Genomic DNA, 20110 nt, shown 5'->3' with positions numbered 1-20110 from the left:
CCAAGCTGCTGCCAGCTAGCTACTACTAGCAATGGAAGGAAACTCTTCCTTGCTTTCACAAAATAAAAAGCTATCGCCCCAATGTGAATGGGATCGGCGAGGATATGTTACCAAAAGGTGTCCGCTACTCCAAAAATCCCACTCCACCTACGTGCATACACGAACATAGATAAATGGAGTGAAACGTGGCGTAACCTTAACCCTCTGGATTATCCGAGGGAGGAATGACAGGCCAGAACCCACACATATGAACACACACACACACACACACGAACACGGAGTGTCTCATTGCACACATATTCATAATATTTCAATGAACTGACAGCTCCCTGGACTAAACCTTTTGTATGAGAAGAGTTTAAAGTTCATGTCTGAAACCCTCTTAATAGTTAACTTCTCAAAGTTGGATTGGTTGTGTTCTTTGGTAAAAAGGCATACTTTTTGTCTCATAAAATATTCATAAGCAGTAACACTGAGGGTGCATAGCTAATTAGTATTGTCTTGATCTCTGCATGAAGTTCTGTTTTGATGATCTTCAAAGACATGAAACTGAGCTTGCCAAAATCATTCAAAATTCGCAGCGGTCTTGGTTCGCCAGTTGGACCCTCCTGTGGACTCATACACAAGATCCATACTCCAACAACATATCCTATTGACAACTTACCTGGGCTCTGTGCAGCCTCTTCAACTCCTCCTGCTTGGCCTGTCGCCGGGCAGCTTTCTGTACCCTCCGTGTCAGCTTGGCATTGAGCTCCTCCTCTGTGTAGGTTTTCTGTAACATTACACCGTGTTAGAGGCCTTTAGAGAGGTGCTCCCTCAGGCTCTGTGGGAACCAAGCCCTTCATATACAGGACAGTGGAACCTCACTGTTCACAGAATGTTCAGAAGACATTCACAGAATGTTTTCTACAGGGTAGAAACCAGCTAGGGGTGACTGATAGATTGTAGATGACATTATACTATATGACATTGCAGAAAAATACCAGAGGAGCCTTCTCCTATGGGAGAGAACAATAGCTCTCCTCCTCCACAATGGGAGTAAATAGCAAACTGGTGTTTCTGAGAGGTGGCTATCCGTTATACCAAAGATTACCATTGAGAGTACAAGAAGAGCTCACCAATTCTAGAAATGGGACAAAGCTAGGACAAGGCCCACAATTAAAACTGAACAGACATAAATCCACATAAAACTACAAATGTCTAAGATACATTAGATTTCCTTGTACAATATTTTACACTCGTATTATTTCCCCAGTCTATAAATTCTCAGAAATGTATGGAAATTATATGGATATTTTATGAGTTGTCCATGTTCATTTTTGTCATCTTTCAGTTATTCTTTTTCTGAAATAAAAAGCTGGAGCGATATAGGAAAAGCGATAGTAGTATAGAGAAGAAGTCAACTATAACAAGGAGAGGTAGCTGGAATCCAAGTGGATCCGATAGCAGCACTGAAGAACACTGGGTTGGTTAACATCAGACCAGTACAGACCAAAGATCAGCTGATTGACACCCGACCGGAGCAGACAAAGAAAAAACATGGACGGCCATATTGGAAAGTTGTCATTCATTGTGACCAGAAAAGTAAGGAGTGCAGTAGTTTTTATCTCCAGCGGGGGGGGGGTAAGTTATGCGGTCAAGGTGACCGCTGTGGCAAAATGGAAAGAGAGGGTTAGGGTAGTAGTGCAACGGTTGGCGCATGCGCAGGGGTGATATGATGTGGGACAATGGACATGTATGCACACACTACCTTTGTGGCGTACGCTCTCTTGAACGCCAATGCGTGAGGGACATAAACAGACTTGGGGGAAGACAAAACAAAACAAACAGAAAAAACAAAAAAACAAACGGAATGATTAAATGGATTAATCGGCAAAACCCCCCACATATGTCAACCCAATCACTAACACAATCAAACAGGCAATGTTAAAGCCCCCCCACCTACACAAAGATGAGGGTGCAATGATGAGTTGTGGATATCAAGACTGCTTCAAGGACAGCTTTTTTCCATCTACGTAACATTGCAAAAATCAGAAACTTTCTGTCCAAAAATGACGCAGAAAAATTAATCCATGCTTTTGTTACTTCTAGGCTCGACTACTGCAATGCTCTACTTTCCGGCTACCCGGATAAAGCACTAAACAAACTTCAGTTAGTGCTAAATACGGCTGCTAGAATCCTGACTAGAACCAAAAAATTTGATCATATTACTCCAGTGCTAGCTTCCCTACACTGGCTTCCTGTTAAGGCAAGGGCTGATTTCAAGGTTTTACTGCTAACCTACAAAGCATTACATGGGCTTGCTCCTACCTATCTTTCCGATTTGGTCCTGCCGTACATACCTACACGTACGCTACGGTCACAAGACGCAGGCCTCCTAATTGTCCCTAGAATTTCTAAGCAAACGGCTGGAGGTAGGGCTTTCTCCTATAGAGCTCCATTTTTATGGAATGGTCTGCCTACCCATGTGAGAGACGCAGACTCAGTCTCAACCTTTAAGTCTTTACTGAAGACTTATCTCTTCAGTAGGTCCTATGATTAAGTATAGTCTGGCCCAGGAGTGTGAAGGTGAACGGAAAGGCTGGAGCAACGAACCGCCCTTGCTGTCTCTGCCTTGTCGGTTCCCCTCTTCCCACTGGGATTCTCTGCCTCTAACCCTTTTACAGGGGCTGAGTCACTGACTTACTGGTGTTCTTCCATGCCGTCCATGGGAGGGGTGCGTCACTTGAGTAGGTTGAGCCACTGACGTGGTCTTCCTGTCTGGGTTGGCGCCCCCCCTTGGGTTGTGCCGTGGCGGACATCTTTGTGGGCTATACTCGGCCTTGTCTTCGGACGGTAAGTTGGTGGTTGTAGATATCCCTCTAGTGGTGTGGGGGCTGTGCTTTGGCAAAGTGGGTGGGGTTATATCCTGCCTGTTTGGCCCTGTCCGGGGGTATCATCGGATGGGGCCACAGTGTCTTCTGATCCCTCCTGTCTCAGCCTCCAGTATTTATGCTGCAGTAGTTTATGTGTCGGGGGGCTAGGGTCAGTCTGTTACATCTGGAGTATTCTCTTGTCTTATCCGGTGTCCTGTGTGAATGTAAATATGCTCTCTCTAATTCTCTCTTTCTTTCTTTCTTTCTCTCGGAGGACCTGAGCCCTAGGACTACCTGGCATGATGACTCCTTGCTGTCCCCAGTCCACCTGGCCATGCTGCTGCTCCAGTTTCAACTGTTCTGCCTGCGGCTACGGAACCCTGACCTGTTCACCGGACGTGCTTGTTGCACCCTCGACAATTACTATGATTATTATTATTTGACCATGCTGGTCATTTACGAACATTTTAACATCTTGACCATGTTCTGTTATAATATCCACCCGGCACAGCCAGAAGAGGACTGGCCACCCCTCATAGCCTGGTTCCTCTCTAGGTTTCTTCCTAGGTTTTTGGCCTTTCTCAGGAGTTTTTCCTAGGGAGTTTTTCCCAGCCACCGTGCTTCTTTCACATGCATTGCTTGCTGTTTGGGGTTTTAGGCTGGGTTTCTGTACAGCACTTTGAGATTTCAGCTGATGTACGAAGGGCTATATAAATAAATTTGATTTGATTTGATTTGATTTGGATCAACATTACTACCAGGAATTATTCATGAAACATATCAATTAAATTATTTGTTTTTAAATAGATACCCAAGGCACCCAGGGACAAAGTGAACAAAACATTGACGCACAACGGTTGATTAAATGAATATTAAGGGATTGCCCAAAAATAGATTAACCGGAACAGCTAACAGCAGAGCAGTCTGAGACAAAAATAGGTGACAATAGACTACGTACTATTCCATTGAGAAGAAAATGTACTACTTCACCTCACAGAACTGTCACTACTCAACGTCACATCTCTAAAGAACTACAAACACTAAATTAACCACAGAACTAAATGAGCCCTGGTATTCCTCATTGAGCGTCAGCGGGCCTATTAGGATCTAGTGAAGAGATCCACTCTTTATGAATGGGATGTACCCTTAAAGTGCTTCAGCTAAAACCACATTTTATGCTGCACCATCAAACCTATACCGTCTGGGACTAGGAGCCTGGGTCCAAAATATGAGCAAACTCTGAGCATGTTTGTCATGCCCATTGATGCTTCGACACATGTTCAGAGACCGTTGTGACCATGGGCAAGACAATAACAACAGGAAAAGACCACTTTCTTTCTTCCGAGTTGCTTTGGAAAGTGTTTAAAAGTTTAGGATGATGAATGCGTGCCTCTGGCACTGAGATCCATCTATTCTACTGTATAAACTTCCACAAATACAGCAGCAGCAGACTAAACAAGTTTGAATTTCAACCATTTCAGTGTAATAAATGCAAATGACACTGCATATTTTGACTATTCGCTAATATGATAAGTAAAACTAATTAAATTCAACTCCCACCCTAGACGATGCCCGAGTCCAGTTATAATGGAAATATAACAATACTTTGCTACTTTGCTTGCAGACAGAATAAAATGGCAATTCAATATGTAGAAAATGGAAAAGCTCCAGAGCTTTTTTGATTACTTTTATAATTCTGTTTTGGGTTGAGTTAGGGTTTGTAACCAAAAAATAACTTCCTGTTAAAAATAAGAATTTAGGTGCTTTAGTGAAATATAGTCCTCAAAAAAGTTATTCTAACTGACATTCAACATTTGAATTTTGATGCTTGTTTGAAATTCATAAGCATTCATCCCACTGTTGCACCTGGTGTAGTACCTCTATGAATTCTTCATGATTCGATCAAGGTCTCAACCTCGTTCTCATTCCTTTTCTCTTTCCCTCAATTTTTTCTCCTTCTATTTCTCCTCTATTATTTCCTTCTGAATGCCTGACACTAGGTCAAAGATGTCCATATGTCACTTCAGTTAAGAGTTTAAATCATATGAAGAAAAAAATGACCACAGTGGGGGTGAGGTTTTCGTTAGTGAACTGATGATAGATGAAAATAACATGACTCACATCTGCCTTAGACTTCAGGGACGACCTCTCCAGCACATCATCACATGACAGATCTGAGTCCTCAGAGAAGCTCCGGTTTCGGCGCGACTTCAGATCTGGAACGGAGAAACAAACAAAGACAGCATATCTACCTGTTATTTCTGTATGGACTTGAAGTGACCATAACTAAAATAACTAGCCGAGAACATATAACCAAAGACTGCCCAAAAGGCTCCTGAAAAGCTTTTACCTCAAAGCCATAAGACTGCTGAATAGTTAATTAAACAGCTACCCAGACTTTCTGATTTTCACCCCCTACCTACATGTACATAGTACTTCAACCAATCCCCTAACCAAACCTACATGTACATATTACCTCAATCAATCACCCCAACTACCTCGTACCCCAGTACACTGACTCTGTACCAGTACTCCTTGTATATAGCCTTGTTATTGTTATTTTGTGTTATTTTATTGATGCTATTTTCTTTATAACTATTTGTTAATTGTCTTACATTTTAACTGCATTGTTGGGTAAGGGCTCGCAAGTAAGCATTTCACGGTAAAGTCTACACTTGTTGTATTTGGTGCATGTGACAAATAACATTTGATTTGATATCTAGACTAAATGCCTTGACCAAGCTCTAAGCAAGTCAGTGCAGTATGGTGCAAGGTAAACTACAGGCTCCATGAACTCCCTTGTTTCTCTGTCCGTCTCACCTGATGACCTCCCGAGAGGAGACGATCTCTTCTTCCCAGAGTCATTGGTGGTAGAGCTGGATGGAGTGCTGGGACACGACTTGTCATCCTTATTCTTCTTCTTGTCTTTCTTGTACCCTGAGAACACTGCCTTCCACAGGGACTTGTGTTTGGGAGGCGACGGTGTCTCGTCTGCACCGTGCTTGTCAAAGAGCCGGCTCTCGTTCTTGGCTTTCTTCTCCTTCTTGTTCTTGCGTGGCGAGAAAAGGGAGCTGCGCTTTTTGCTCTTGTCTCCCGAGGCGGAGCCGTCAGAGGAGACAGTCGAGCCATCCAGACTCTTGTTAACCTGACTGCTGAAGAAAAGCTCTGGAAAAGTCTCTGCCTTCTTTGACTCCAGAGCTTTCACCGCAGACGTCTTTGGAGAGCCGGACGACTTCTTAGTACTTTTTCCGGATGTCTCTGATGAGGCCACATTCCACACCACTTTAGCAGACGCGGCAGAGCCCTTGGCCATGTCCATCTCTTTCATCTTGCTGAGCTGCTTGGCCATGGCATCTTTTAGAGCTTGGCTCTTGATTGACTTCTCTCTGGCTCTCATCCGCTCTTCAGCTATTTCCTTGGCCTCAGGGGAGATGTGCTGGGCCTTATGGTTTTTTGAGGCCCGCTGGTTCCCGGGGAAATTGGCTGTTCCATTAACCATAGCCAGGGCCAGGTGAAGAGGAGGTTTCTCCCTCTCCCCGTTGGGCCTGCTTGTGGGTGGGGTGAAGAACCTGTCCATGGTTGTGTCTGGCATCCGCTCGTCATACATGTCTTCCACGTCGTCTGCAAACGGGATCTCTGCCACGCATTCCACAAATGACTTCCTCACCTCCTCCTGACGTGGTTTGCTGCTCTTCTCCCGTCTCATGATCACCACTGGAGCAGTGACTGGTGACGTGACCAGTGTAGTCCTGGGGTCAGGCTTGGGCACAGACACCGGCATAGATACAGGGCTGAGTTGGGACCTCGGTGCAGGCACAGGGCTCTTGATCTTGGTGGGTGCTGCCTTGGCTGGGTCAGGTGTAGTGGGGCCATCGATCCCATTGTTCCAGGAGACATGGTGCTTCTGCTGCTGCCTTAGGGTGGCTGGCTCCTCGTTGGGTGGGGGTGGTGGGGGGCTGGAGGGCGGGGTGAGCATGGTGGAGTCAGAAGTGTTGTAACTGTCGCTGGCTGCCTGGCTGGTCTGACTGGTGGTCGTGCTGCCATTGAGGCCCAGGCCAGAGCTGCTGCTTAGGTCCCTTTGATCCGTGCCGTTGCTCTTGGGCTCCACGGGGGAGATGACCTGGCCCTCCACTGTAATGTTCAGCCTGCGGATTACTGAGCGGCCGGTGAAGGGGGAAGGTGAAAGCTCCTCCGACAAGTCCTCTGGGGTGTAGGACTTGGGCGAGGAGGAGTCCGGGGTGGGAACTCTACCTACAGTAACATGACTCTTCTCTGGGGATTTGCTGCTGCTACGTTCCATTGGGGTGAGACCCAGACTCTTTCTGATCTCTGCACTCTTCAGCCAGAACTCCTCGATGATGTCCGTCTTCTTGACAGGGGTTTCCAGGTCTGATAAGTCTAGGGATTTTTGTGGCTCGGGGGTAGCCCTGTCAGGTGAGGCTGGTTTGACCAGCGACGTGGAGGTGACTGCAGGGACAGGCTGAGTTCTGACGGGGGAGTCGGAGGTGAGGGATGAGGAAGGCTCTTGGCAGGGCAGTGGCTGGGCACAGATGGGAGACAGCGGGTTCCCTGTCGGGGGACAGGAGCATGACGGAGAGTTAACGGGGGATTTGGTGGTGACGGTTTCGAGCAGTGGGACAGGCTGGGAGCAGATAGGGGAATGGACGGGGGAACAAACGGGGGAGCGGATGGGGGACATAGTGGGGGCAGGGCATGGAGGGCTTTTGGCATTGGGAGTCTGAGCTGTCCTCTGTGGTGTTGTGATGTCCTCCAGTGGAAAAGGTTCTGGGAAAAAATGCATGCCGGGGGATTTGACCAGGCAGGGAGAGGGGTGAGACATCTGGAAGACAAGCAGAGGAAGAGGACCATTTATACTCTGAGAAACTCATAGAATGCCATGAGGGGGAAACATTTCGGTAACCCTTTACATTAAGTTGCCCCTATTATTACGTAACTAACACAGTAATAACTGTGTTAACATAGGAGATATAGGTTTTACTATGCAATTACATGGCAATACCAGAGTTTATAAATATGCTCAGGCCTGGTAACGACAACTGTAACAAGGAGCACCCTGCCATTAACTACCAGTCATTTTCAATTAGTTTATTTTTATATTATGACCTGGCTCAAAGGCTATACCAAATCAAGCGTAATGTTAGATCAATATAGTTACATATGATAAACTTGTAATTATCATGTACCTACCCAGGAGCAAGCAACTTAATGTAACTTGAAAGCAAGTAGGGTATAACCTTTATAATTACTATGCAGTTACAATGTAACAACCTTTGCAGACAATAGGCTAATGAGGAGAAATTAGGAGAAAGGACAACATTAGGTATAACTCTTTTAGTTAAAGATTGTTACATTGTAAGTACAAAGTAACAATAATTAACCAACTCGGTAATTACAATGTTGTTACAAGGGATATACATGTATTTACCCAAGAGCAAGCAACAATGTAAAGTTATATTTTTTATTACTTTGTAGTTACAATAGGCTATTCAGGAGAAATAAGGAGACAGTTTGACTTTTCTTTAATGGATGACAATCCATATTCAAACCATTCAAATTCAATTCCCCATTTCAGACTCAAAGCAATAACTATTTTAGCTACTGCAGTAAAACTAAACACCAGGTGGTGGTAAAGCTAGCTGGCTAGTTTTTCCCCATCATTCACTAATGTAAGCACTGGCACAATGTCAACACATTTTCCAACTCGGTCAATAAACGTTACAAAATCCTCATAAACAAAATGTTTTAATAATTTTAACAATTTCACTATTTTTAGAGACTTACATGCACGTTTGCACATTACAAACCTATTCAAAAACAACAAAAATTAAGAGAAAGAAATAGCATGTGCCTTCCATTTTGGCTACAGAGGAGAGTGTGAGCAAAGACTTGTAATAACTAACCCAAGATAGACCAGAGCCTGTTGTTTCCAATGGGAGCAAATTATTCATAGTGGGCAGAATAAGCAAGGAGGTGGGCAGAACCAAGCATGAGCTAGTGAGATACTATTGGCGTGTTCTAGCATTTATTTGCATATTTCCGTTAGGGAACGTCAACTCTGTGAAGTGCACGTGTGCAATAACTCAATTCACCCTTTCACTCCTTCTAAACAACACATTTCTTAAAAACTCTGGCAAAGGGTCAAGTCCACAAAGAGTAGTACACTCAGTTTGTTATAGATTATAGTTCTGAAAACAGAAAACTGTATGGAGAGCAAATGTTTTTTTACCTTTATTTAACTAGGCAAGTCAGTTAAGAACAAATTCTTACTTTCAATGACAGCGTAGGAACAGTGGGTTAACTGCCTTGTTCAGGGGCAGAACGCCAGATTTTTACCTTGTCAGCTCGGGATTCAATCTTGCAACCTTTCGGTTACTAGTCCAACTCTCTAACCACTAGGCTACCTGCCGCCCCTGCCGTTTCATCGATGACCAGATTTGCAGAATGTCGGCCAAAATCCATCTTGCTCCATCTTCTCCCACTGCCGGCCATTGGGCTTCCTCTCATCACCATATTTGCTAGTGAGTGGAAACGTCAACAGGATGCTTCACATTTATACATCCAGTGAAATATCTGGCTTATTGTTCTGTGGTGTGAGAGGTAAATGTGATGTCACTTCCTGGAGAACTCTCACTTATACCAGAGATTTGTATATAATGACAAGATGCTCATGTCTCCGCCCTAACAATGGGAGTCATTGTCCGAAAGGCGGGAAGGCAGGCAACAAGCTTGGGTCAAAGACGGTACAGTATGAAGATGGGTAGAAACATATGCTCCAATAAAAATCCCTGATCACACTTGTAGGTGATGTCAAGGCGACGTTGTCTAGCTAAGCTCAGAAACATCATCGGGTCGAACAGTCCTTCGATATAAAGTTGTTTTTGACAAAAATTAAAAATGGGCCAGTTTGTCACTTTCATGAGGTTGGAGAAATAACATGTTCTTGACACAAACCAGTGTGCCTGGAACCTACTACCTTACCCCATTCAAAAGGCACTTAAATATTTTGTCTTGCCCATTCACCCTCTGAATGGCACACATACATAATCCATATCTCAAGGCTTAAAAATCCTTCTTTAACCGGTCTCCTCCCTTTCATCTATACCAGTGATTCCCAAACTTTTTATAGTCCTGTACCCCTTCAAACACTCAACCTCCAGCTGCGTACCCCCTCTAGCACCAGGGTCAGCGCACTCTCAAATGCTGTTTTTTTGCCATCATTGTAAGTCTGCCACACACAATACAATACATTTATTAAACATAAGAATGAGTGTGAGTTTTTGTCACAACCCGGCTTGTGGGAAGTGACAAAGAGCTCTTATAGGACCAGGGCACAAATAATAATCAATAATTTTGCTCTTTATTTAGCCATCTTACATATAAAACTTTATTATTCATCGAAAATTGTGAATAACTCATCACAGGTAAATTAGAAGGGTGTGCTTGAAAGGATAAACATAACTCTGCAATGTTGGTGTCACGGCTGTCTGAAGAATGGGACCAAAGCGCAGCGTGTGTATCGTTCCACATTTTATATTAACTGGGAAACTATGCATGACATACAAATAAACTAATGAACAAAACAACAAACCGTGACGAAGAGGTGCAACATGCACTTACTCAAAATAATCTCCCACAAAACCTAGTGGGAAAACCAACAACTTAAATATAATCCCCAATTAGAGACAATGATGACCAGCTGCCTCTAATTGGAGATCATCCCCCCCCCAAAAAAACATAGAAATACAGAAACTAGAATCCCACATAGAAATACAGAAACTAGACAAAACACCAACATAGAAAAAATAAACTAGAACCAACATAGAAATAAATAAACTAGACAAAACCCCCCGTCACGCCCTGACCTACTCTACGATAGAAAATAAAAGCTTTCTATGGTCAGAACGTGACAGTACCCCACCCCAAAAGGTGCGGACTCCGAACGCAAAAACCTAAACAACAAAAAACAACAGGGAGGGTTAGGGTGGGTGTCTAATGTCGGTGGCGGCTCTGGTGCAGGATGAAGAACCTTCTCATCCCGCGGATCCTCCTGCATCAGAGGCGGTTCTGGTGCGGGACGAAGAACCCTCTCATCCTGCTTATCCCCAAGCATAGGAGGTGCCTCCGCCAGCTGATCCCTCCGCTTTCGTGTCACCGGACCGTGGGCCGTCTCAGGAGGCTCCGGACCGTGGGCCGTCTCAGGAGGCTCTGGACTGGGAATGCGCACTGGAGGCCTGATGCGTGGGGCTGGCACAGGTGGTGCCAGACTGGTAACACGCACCTCGGGCGAGTGCGGGGAGCAGGAACAGGACACACCGGACTGGGCAGGCGCACTTGAGGCCTGATGCGTGGGGCTGGCACAGGTGGTGCCAGACTGGTAACACGCACCTCAGGGTAAGTGCGGGGAACAGGAACAGGACACACCGGACTGGAGAGACTCACTGAAGGCCTAGTGCATGGAGCCGGGACAGGTGGCCCAGGACTGGTGACATGCACTTCAGGGCGAGTGCGAGGAGCAGTAACAGGGCGTACTAGGCTGTGGAGGCACACTGGAGGTCTGGAGCGTAGGGCTGGCACAATGCGTCCTGGCTGGATGCTCACTTTAGCCCGGCAAGTGCGGGGCGCTGGCACAGGACGCACTGGGCTGTGAATGCGCACTGGAGACATGGTGTGTATAGCCGGCCTCATTTGTACCGGAACTTTAACACACTTCTTGGGATGAGTACGGGGAGCTGACTCAGGTGGAATCTGACGGCTAACATGCTCCTCAGGGAAAATGCCGTACATACTACGCCAAACCAACAGCTCTCTCTCATCACCCCCCTCCACTATCTCACAGTACTCCTCGCTCAGTCTCTCCCAATTTTCCTCTTCGCTCTCAGACTCACCCCTCGGCTTCGCCGACCAACCCATGTGCCCCCCCCAAAAATGTATTGGGGCTGCCTCTCCTGCTTCCGTTGTTGCCGTGCTAGTTTCTCGTATCGTTGCCGGTCTGCTCTCGCTGCTTTAATCTTTTACTTCGGACGGCGATACTTCCCGGCCTGCCTCCAGGGTCCTTTCCCGTCCAGGATTTCCTCCCATGTCCATTTGTCCTGACCACGCTGCTTGGTCCTTTGGTGGTGGGAGATTCTGTCACGGCTGTCTGAAGAATGGAACCAAAGCGCAGCGTGTGTATCGTTCCACATTTTACATTAACTGTGAAACTATGCAAGACATACAAATAAACTAATGAACAAAACAACAAACCATGACGAAGAGGTGCAACATGCACTTACTCAAAATAATCTCCCACAAAACCTAGTGGGAAAACCAACAACTTAAATATGATCCCCAATTAGAGACAACAATGACCAGCTGCTTCTAATTGGAGATCATCCCAAAAAACAACATAGAAATACAGAAACTAGAACCCCACATAGAAATACAGAAACTAGACAAAACCCCCAACATAGAAAAAAGAAACTAGAACCAACATAGAAATAAATAAACTAGACAAAACCCCCCGTCACGCCCTGACCTACTCTACCATAGAAAATTAAAGCTTTCTATGGTCAGAACGTGACAGTTGGGTTGTATTGGAGAGAGTCTCAGTCTTAAATTATTTTCCACACACAGTCTGTGCCTGTATTTAGGATTTCATGCAAGTGACAGCTGAGAATCCACTCTCACATACGTACGTGGTTGCAAAGGGCATCAGTAACTTAACAGCGGAATTTGCCAAGTCAGGATACTCTGAGCGCAGCCCAATCCAGAAATCTGCAGTGGCATCTGATTAAATTAAAATGTTCACAGAACTACTCGAAAGTCGTCTTAATTCTCACTCCAAAAACTCCCAAGGCTTATTTTTCAAATTGCCATGTTTTGTTTCTAAATGTCTGCACAAGAGTGAAGGTTTAGTAGTACTTTTGCACATTTAACCTGTTGGGGATAGGGGGCAGTATTTGCACGGCCAGATAAAAAACGTACCCGATTTAATCTGGTTACTACTCCTGCCCAGTAACTAGAATATGCATATAATTGTTTGATTTGGATAGAAAACACCCTAAAGTTTCTAAAACTGTTTGAATGGTGTCTGTGAGTATAACAGAACTCATTTGGCAGGCCAAAACCTGAGAAGATTCCAAACAGGAAGCGCTCTCTGACTATTTCTTGGCCTTCTTGATCATCTCTATCCAAAACAGGGGATCTCTGGCATAATATGACATTTTCTAACACTCCCATAGGCTCTCAGAAGGCGCCAGAACGTTGAATGATGACTTTGCAGGCCATGGCTGAAAAACAGTAGCGCATTTGGATAGTGGTCGATCTGAGAACAATGAGACTGAGGCGCTCGTGCATGAGACTCCAACATGTTTACTTTCTCTCTCTTTGAACGAAAACAACGACTCCCGGTCGGAATATTATCGCTTTTTTACGAGAAAAATCGCATAAAAATTGATTTTAAACAGCGTTTGACATGCTTCGAAGTACGGTAATGGAATATTTTTAATTATTTTGTCACGAAACGCGCCGGGCGCGTCACCCTTCTTTACCCTTCGGATAGTGTCTTGAACGCACGAACAAAATGCCGCTATTTGGATATAACTATGGATTATTTGGAACCAAACCAACATTTGTTATTGAAGTAGAAGTCCTGGGAGTGCATTCTGACGAAGAACAGCAAAGGTAATCAAATTTTTCTTATAGTAAATCGGAGTTTGGTGAGCACCACACTTGGTCGGTGTCAAAATAGCTAGCCTGTGATGGCCGGGCTATCTACTCAGAATATTGCAAAATGTGCTTTCACCGAAAAGCTATTTTAAAATCGGACATAGCGAGTGCATATAGGAGTTCTGTATCTATAATTCTTAAAATAATTGTTATGTTTTTTGTGAACGTTTATCGTGAGTAATTTAGTAAATTCACCGGAAGTGTTCGGTGGGAATGCTAATCACATGCTAGTCACATGCTAATGTAAAAAGCTGGTTTTTGATATATGAACTTGATTGAACAAAACATGCATGTATTGTATAACATAATGTCCTAGGAGTGTCATCTGATGAAGATCATCAAAGGTTAGTGCTGCATTTAGCTGTGGTTTTGGTTTTTGTGACATTATATGCTAGCTTGAAAAATGTGTGTGATTATTTCTGGCTGGGTACTCTGCTGACATAATCTAATGTTTTGTTTTCGTTGTAAAGCCTTTTTGAAATCAGACAGTGTGGTTAGATTAACGAGAGTCTTGTCTTTAAAATGGTGTAAAATAGTCATATGTTTGAGAAATTGAAGTAATAGCATTTCTAAGGCATTTGAATATCGCGCCACGGGATTCCACTGGCTGTTGAGTAGGTGGGGCGAGGTTAACACACTGTGGCTGAGGAAAGCGTCTACTCCCAATATAAACTCAGCAAAAAAAGAAATGTCCTCTCACTGTCAACAGCATTTATTTTCAGCAAACTTAACATGTGTAAATATTTGTATGAACATAACAAGATTCCACAACTGAGACATAAACTGAACAAGTTGCACAGACATGTGACTAACAGAAATAGAATAATGTGTCCCTGAACAAAGGGGGGGATCAAAATCAAAAGTAACAGTCAGTATTGGTTGTGGCCACCAGCTGCATTAATGCATCTCCTCCTCATGGACTGCACCAGATTTACCAGTTCTTGCTGTTAGATGTCACTCTTCCACCAAGGCACCTGCAAGTTCCCAGACATTTCTGAGGGGAATGGCCCTAGCCCTCACCCTCCGATCCAACAGGTCCCAGTCGTGCTCAATGGGATTGAGATCCGGGCTCTTCGCTGGCCATGGCAGAACACTGACATTCCTGTCTTGCAGGAAATCACGCACAGAATGAGCAGTATGGCTGGTGACATTGTCATGCTGGAGGGTATTGTCAGGATGAGTCTGCAAGAAGGGTACCACATGAGGGAGGAGGATGTCTTCCCTGTAACGCACAGCGTTGAGATAGACTGAGCTTGTTGTCATTGCAGGCAGATGATGCTATGACACACCGCCCAAGACCATGACGGACCCTCCACCTCCAAATCGATCCCACTCCAGAGTACAGGCCTCGGTGGAACGCTCATTCCTTCGACGATAAACGTGAATCCGACCATCACCCCTGGTGTGAGAAAACTGCAACTCGTCAGTGAAGAGCACTTTTTGCCAGTCCTGTCTGGTCCAGCGACAGTGGGTTTTTGCCCATAGGCAACGTTGTTGCTCGGCAATGTCTGGTGAGGACCTGCCTTACAACAGGCCTACAAGCCCTCAGTCCAGCCTCTCTCAGCCTATTGCAGACAGTCTAAGCACTGATGGAGGGATTGTGCATTCCTGGTGTAACTCGGGCAGTTATTGTTGCCATCCTGTACCTGTCCTGCAGGTGTGATGTTCGGATGTACCGATTCTGTGCATGTGTTGTTACACGTGGTCTGCCACTGCGAGGACGATCAGCTGTCCGTCCTGTCTCCCTGTAGCGCTGTCTTAGGCGTCTCACAGTACGGACATTACAATTTATTGCCCTGGCCTAATCTGCAGTCCTCATGCCTCCTTGCAGCATGCCTAAGGCACGTTCACGCAGATGAGCCGGGACCCTGGGCATCTTTCTTTTGGTGTTTTTCAGAGTCAGTAGAAAGGCCTCTTTAGTGTCCTACGTTTTCATAACTGTGACCTTAATTGCCTACTGTCTGTAAGCTATTAGTGTCTTAAAAAGAAAACTCTTTGGGCTAGGGGGCGGTACTTTCACGTCCGGATGAAAAGCGTGCCCAAAGTAAACTGCCTGCTACACAGGCCCAGAAGCTAGGATATGCATATAATTGGTAGATTTGGATAGAAAACAATCTAAAGTTTCTAAAACTGTTAAAATAATGTCTGCGAGTATAACGGAACTTATTTCACAGGCGAAACCCCGAGGACAAACCATACAGGATTTTATTTTTTTGAGTGACGATTTTCTATACCTTTTCTATGGGAAACTAGATTTATGAGGCACCTGGTTGCAGTTCCTATGGCTTCCACTAGATGTCAACAGTCTTTAGAAATTGGTTGATGTTTTTCCTAGAAATTAAGAAGTACGGCTATTCAGAATGAGTGTCAAGCCAAGTGGACTCTTTTGTTTGTGGCGAGCGACCTGGAGCTCGCTCCACTTTGATTATATCCGCTATTGAACACAGTATATTCCGTCTTAAATTTTATCAATTATTTACGTTTTAGGATAACTAAAGATGGATTAGGAAAGTTGTTTGAAATGTTTGGACGAAGTTTACAGGTAACTTATTAGATAATTTGTAGTCATGTTGGGCGAGTTGGAACCAGTGTTTTTCTGAATCAAACGCGCCAAATAAATGGACATTTTGGGGAGATAAAGAAGAAGTTTATCGAACAAAAATAACATTTGTGATGTTTCTGGGACATATTGGAGTGCCAACAGAAGAAGATCTTCAAAGTTAAGGCATGAATTATATCGTTATTTCTGACTTTCATATTGCACCTCCCTGGTTGAAAAATGTTTGTCATGCATTTGTATGCGGGGTGCTGTCCTCAGATAATCACATGGTTTGCTTTTGCCGTAAAGCCTTTTTGAAATCTGACATGGTGGCTGGATTAACTTCTCTAGGGTAGGGGGCAGTATTTTGACGTCCGGATGAAAGGCGTGCCCAAATTAAACTGCGTGCTACTCAGACTTAGAAGGTAGGATATGCATATTATTAGATTTGGATAGAAAACGCTCTGACGTTTCTAAAACTGTTTGAATGATGTCTGTGAGTATAACAGAACTCATACGGCAGGCAAAACCCTGAGAAAAATCCAACCAGGAAGTTGAAAATCTGAGGCTGGTAGTTTTTTTAATTGATTCCCTATTCAAACTACAGTGACTTAGGGGTCATTTTGCAGTTCCTAAGGCTTCCACTAGATGTCAACATACTTTAGAACATTGTTACAGGCTTCTAATCACAGTCATTTCAACCAGGTGTCTGGCTGAGTGCCATTAGATCATTCATGCGCGTAGCCGTCAGCGGGAGGTGATTTAATTTTCCTTTCTGAAGACAAAGGATTTGTCCGGTTGGAATATTATTGAAGACGTATGATAAAAACATCCTAAAGATTGATGCTATACATCGTTTGACATGTTTCTACAAACTGTAGTATAACTTTTTGGACTTTTCGTCTCAACAAAATGCGCGAGCATGGCGCATTTGGATAACTCAACTGAACGCGAACAAAATGGAGGCATTTGGACATAAACATGGAGTTTATCGAACAAAACAAAAATTTCTTGTGGAAGTGGGAGTCCTGGGAGTGCATTCCGACGAAGATCAGCAAAGGTAAGTGAAGATTTATAACACTATTTCTGACTTTGTTTGACTCCAGAACTTGGCGGGTAACTTTATAGCTTGCTTTGATGGCTGAGCTCTGTACTCAGAATATTGAAAAATGTGCTTTTGCCGTAAAGCTATTTTGAAATCTGACACAGCGGTTGCATTAAGGAGAAGTGTATCTATAATTCTTTCAATAACTGTTGTAAAGTTTATCAACGTTTATGATGAGTATTTTTGTAAATTGATGTGCTCATTCACCGGAAATTTTGGAGGCAATACATTTTCTAAACATCACGCGCCAATGTAAAATGGGGTTTTTGGATATAAATATTAACTTTATCAAGCAAAACATACATGTATTGTGTAACATGAAGTCCTATGAATGCCATCTGATGAAGATCATCAAAGGTTAGTGATTAATTTTAGCTGTATTTCTGGTTTTTGTGACCCCTCTCCTTGCTTGGAGAATGGCTGTGTGATTTTTCTTGTCAAGGTGATGTGCTAACATAATCTAATGCTATGCTTTCGCCGTAAAGCCTTTTTGAAATCGGACAATGTGGTTGGATTAATTGGAATCTTATCTTTAAAATGGGTTATAATAGTTGTATGTTTGAGAAATTTGAATTATGAGATTTGTCTCGTTTTGAATTTGGTGCCCTGCTATTTACATTTATTTCACTGGCTGTTGAATAGTGTGTCCCGCAGGTGGGACGGTCACATCCCACATACCCAAGAGAGGTTAACAAGAAGTTAAGCTTTATTTTTATGTATTACACTTGTGATTTCATGAAAGTTAAATATTTATAGTAATTTAATTTGAATTTGGCTCTCTGCAATTTCACCGGATGTTGTCAAATCAATTCCGCTAAAGGGATTTGATCCCCAAGAAGTTAACGACCGTTCCACATGTGCATGTTCATTAATTGTTTACGGTTCATTGAACAAGCATGGGAAACACTTTAACATTGTTAAGGTATAGGCGGCAGTATTTTCATTTTCAGATGAAAAGCGTGCCCAGAGTAAACTGCATAAGAATCGGGCCCAGAGTCAAATATTTGCATATTATTGGTAGATTTGGATATAAACCACTCTGAAGTTTCTAAAACAGTTTGAATGATGTCTGTCAGTATAACAGAACTCATATGGCAGGCAAAAACCTGAGAAAAAATCCTACCAGGAAGTGGGAAATCTGATGCTTGTAGTCTTTTCAAGTCATTGCCTATCTAACACACAGTGACTTAGGGTTCATTTTGCATTTCCTAAGGCTTCCACTAGATGACAACAGTCTTTAGAACCTTGTTTAAGGCTTTAGCATTGAACAGAGAGCGAACAAGAAGGCCGGGAAGTTGGTGACTCAGAAAATGACATGAGTTCATTGGCGCGCATTCACGTGATGAGGTAGCTGTGTTCCATAACGTTTTTGAAGACATTGGAATCGTCCGGTTGGAATATTATTGACGTTTTATGTTAAAAAGGCCCTAAAGATTGATGCTATACAACGTTTGACATGTTTCTACGAAAGTAAATATAACTTTTTTTGACTTATCGTCGTGAAATTTCGGCTACATTTGGAGTAGCTTACTGAATGCGGAAACAACAAGGACGTATTTGGACATAAATGATGGACTTTATCGAACAAAACAACATTTATTGTGGACCTGGGATTCCTTGAAGTGCCTTCTGATGAAGATCAATGGTAAATGAATATTTATAATGCTATTTATGATTTTAGATGACTCCAAAATGGCGGGTATCTGTATTTTTCTGAGCGCCGTACTCAGATTATTGCAAAGTGTGCTTTCCCCGTGAAGCTTTTTTTAAATCTGTCACAGCGGTTGCATTAAGGAGATGTTTATCTATAATTCTTTGAATAAAAGTTTAATATTTTATCAACGTTTATGATGAATAATGTTGTAAATTGTTGTGCTGATTCACCGGCAGTTTGAGGCAAAATATTTTCTGAACATCACGCACCAATGTAAAATGTTTTTTTTGGATATAAATATGAACTTTATCGAACAAAACATACATGTATTGTGTAACATTGAAGATCGTCAAAGATTAGTGTTTAATTTTAGCTGTATTTCTGTTTTTGTGACCCCTCTCCTGCTTGGAAAATGGCTGTGGTTTTTCTTGTGTTGGCACTGTCGTAACATAATCTAACTTTATGCTTTCGCCGTAAAGCCTTTTTGAAATAGGACAATGTGGTTGGATTAACCTGTTGTGGACAGGCGTTCCGTTCCGACAGCAGAACCCCTAGCCAACAGCCAATGGAATCGCATGGCGCGAAATACAAAAACAACTAAAATACCACAATTCAATTTTCTAAAACAATCAACTATTTTACACCATTTGAAAGATAAGACTCTCGTTAATCTAACCACATTGTCCGATTTCAAAAAGGCTTTACAGTGAAAGCAAAACATTAGATTATGTTAGGAGAGTACATAACCACACAGCCATTTTCCAAGCAAGCATATATGTCAATAAAACCCAAAACACAGCTAAATGAAGCACTAACCTTTGATGATCTTCATCAGATGACACTCCTAGGACATGTTATATAATACATGTATGTTTTGTTCAATCAAGTTCATATTTATATCCAAAAACAGCTTTTTACATTGGCACGTGACGTCCAGAAAATGTATTCCCACCAAAAACTTCCGGTGAATTTACATAAATACTCATCATAAACGTTGACAAAATACATAAATTATTTTAAGAATTATAGACACAGAACTCCTTTATGCAATCGCTGTGTCAGAGTTTAAAATAGCTTTTCGGCGAAAGCACATTTTGAAATATTCTGAGTACATAGCTCAGCCATCAAAGCAAGCTATAAAGTTATCGCCATCACGGCGAGCTATTTTGACACCCGCCAAGTTCGGGGAAAACTAAACTTAGAATTAGTATTAGAAATATTGTATTACC

General features: G+C 43.2%; 1 protein-coding gene across 20 annotated transcripts in view; it reads right to left on the bottom strand.

Annotated features, from left to right (window-relative positions):
* LOC115197409 (protein-methionine sulfoxide oxidase mical3a) overlaps positions 1-20110 on the bottom strand; it is a 188464-nt gene that overhangs the window by 24069 nt on the left and 144285 nt on the right. For 19 of the 20 annotated variants that reach the window (XM_029758896.1, XM_029758897.1, XM_029758880.1 and 16 more), the window contains 4 exons: positions 5676-7695; positions 4977-5071; positions 1751-1801; positions 665-772 (listed from right to left, as the gene is read on the bottom strand). In XM_029758896.1, the coding sequence (XP_029614756.1) occupies positions 665-772; positions 1751-1801; positions 4977-5071; positions 5676-7695 (2274 nt within the window). The remainder of the gene's footprint in view (positions 1-664; positions 773-1750; positions 1802-4976; positions 5072-5675; positions 7696-20110) is intronic. The other variant, XM_029758886.1, reaches the window with a different exon arrangement.

The sequence above is a fragment of the Salmo trutta genome, chromosome 7, assembly GCF_901001165.1.
Source record: "Salmo trutta chromosome 7, fSalTru1.1, whole genome shotgun sequence".
NCBI classification, from domain to species: Eukaryota; Metazoa; Chordata; class Actinopteri; order Salmoniformes; family Salmonidae; genus Salmo; species Salmo trutta.
Note: the sequence above shows the minus strand (reverse complement) of the source record. Positions and strands in the feature narration are given on the sequence as shown.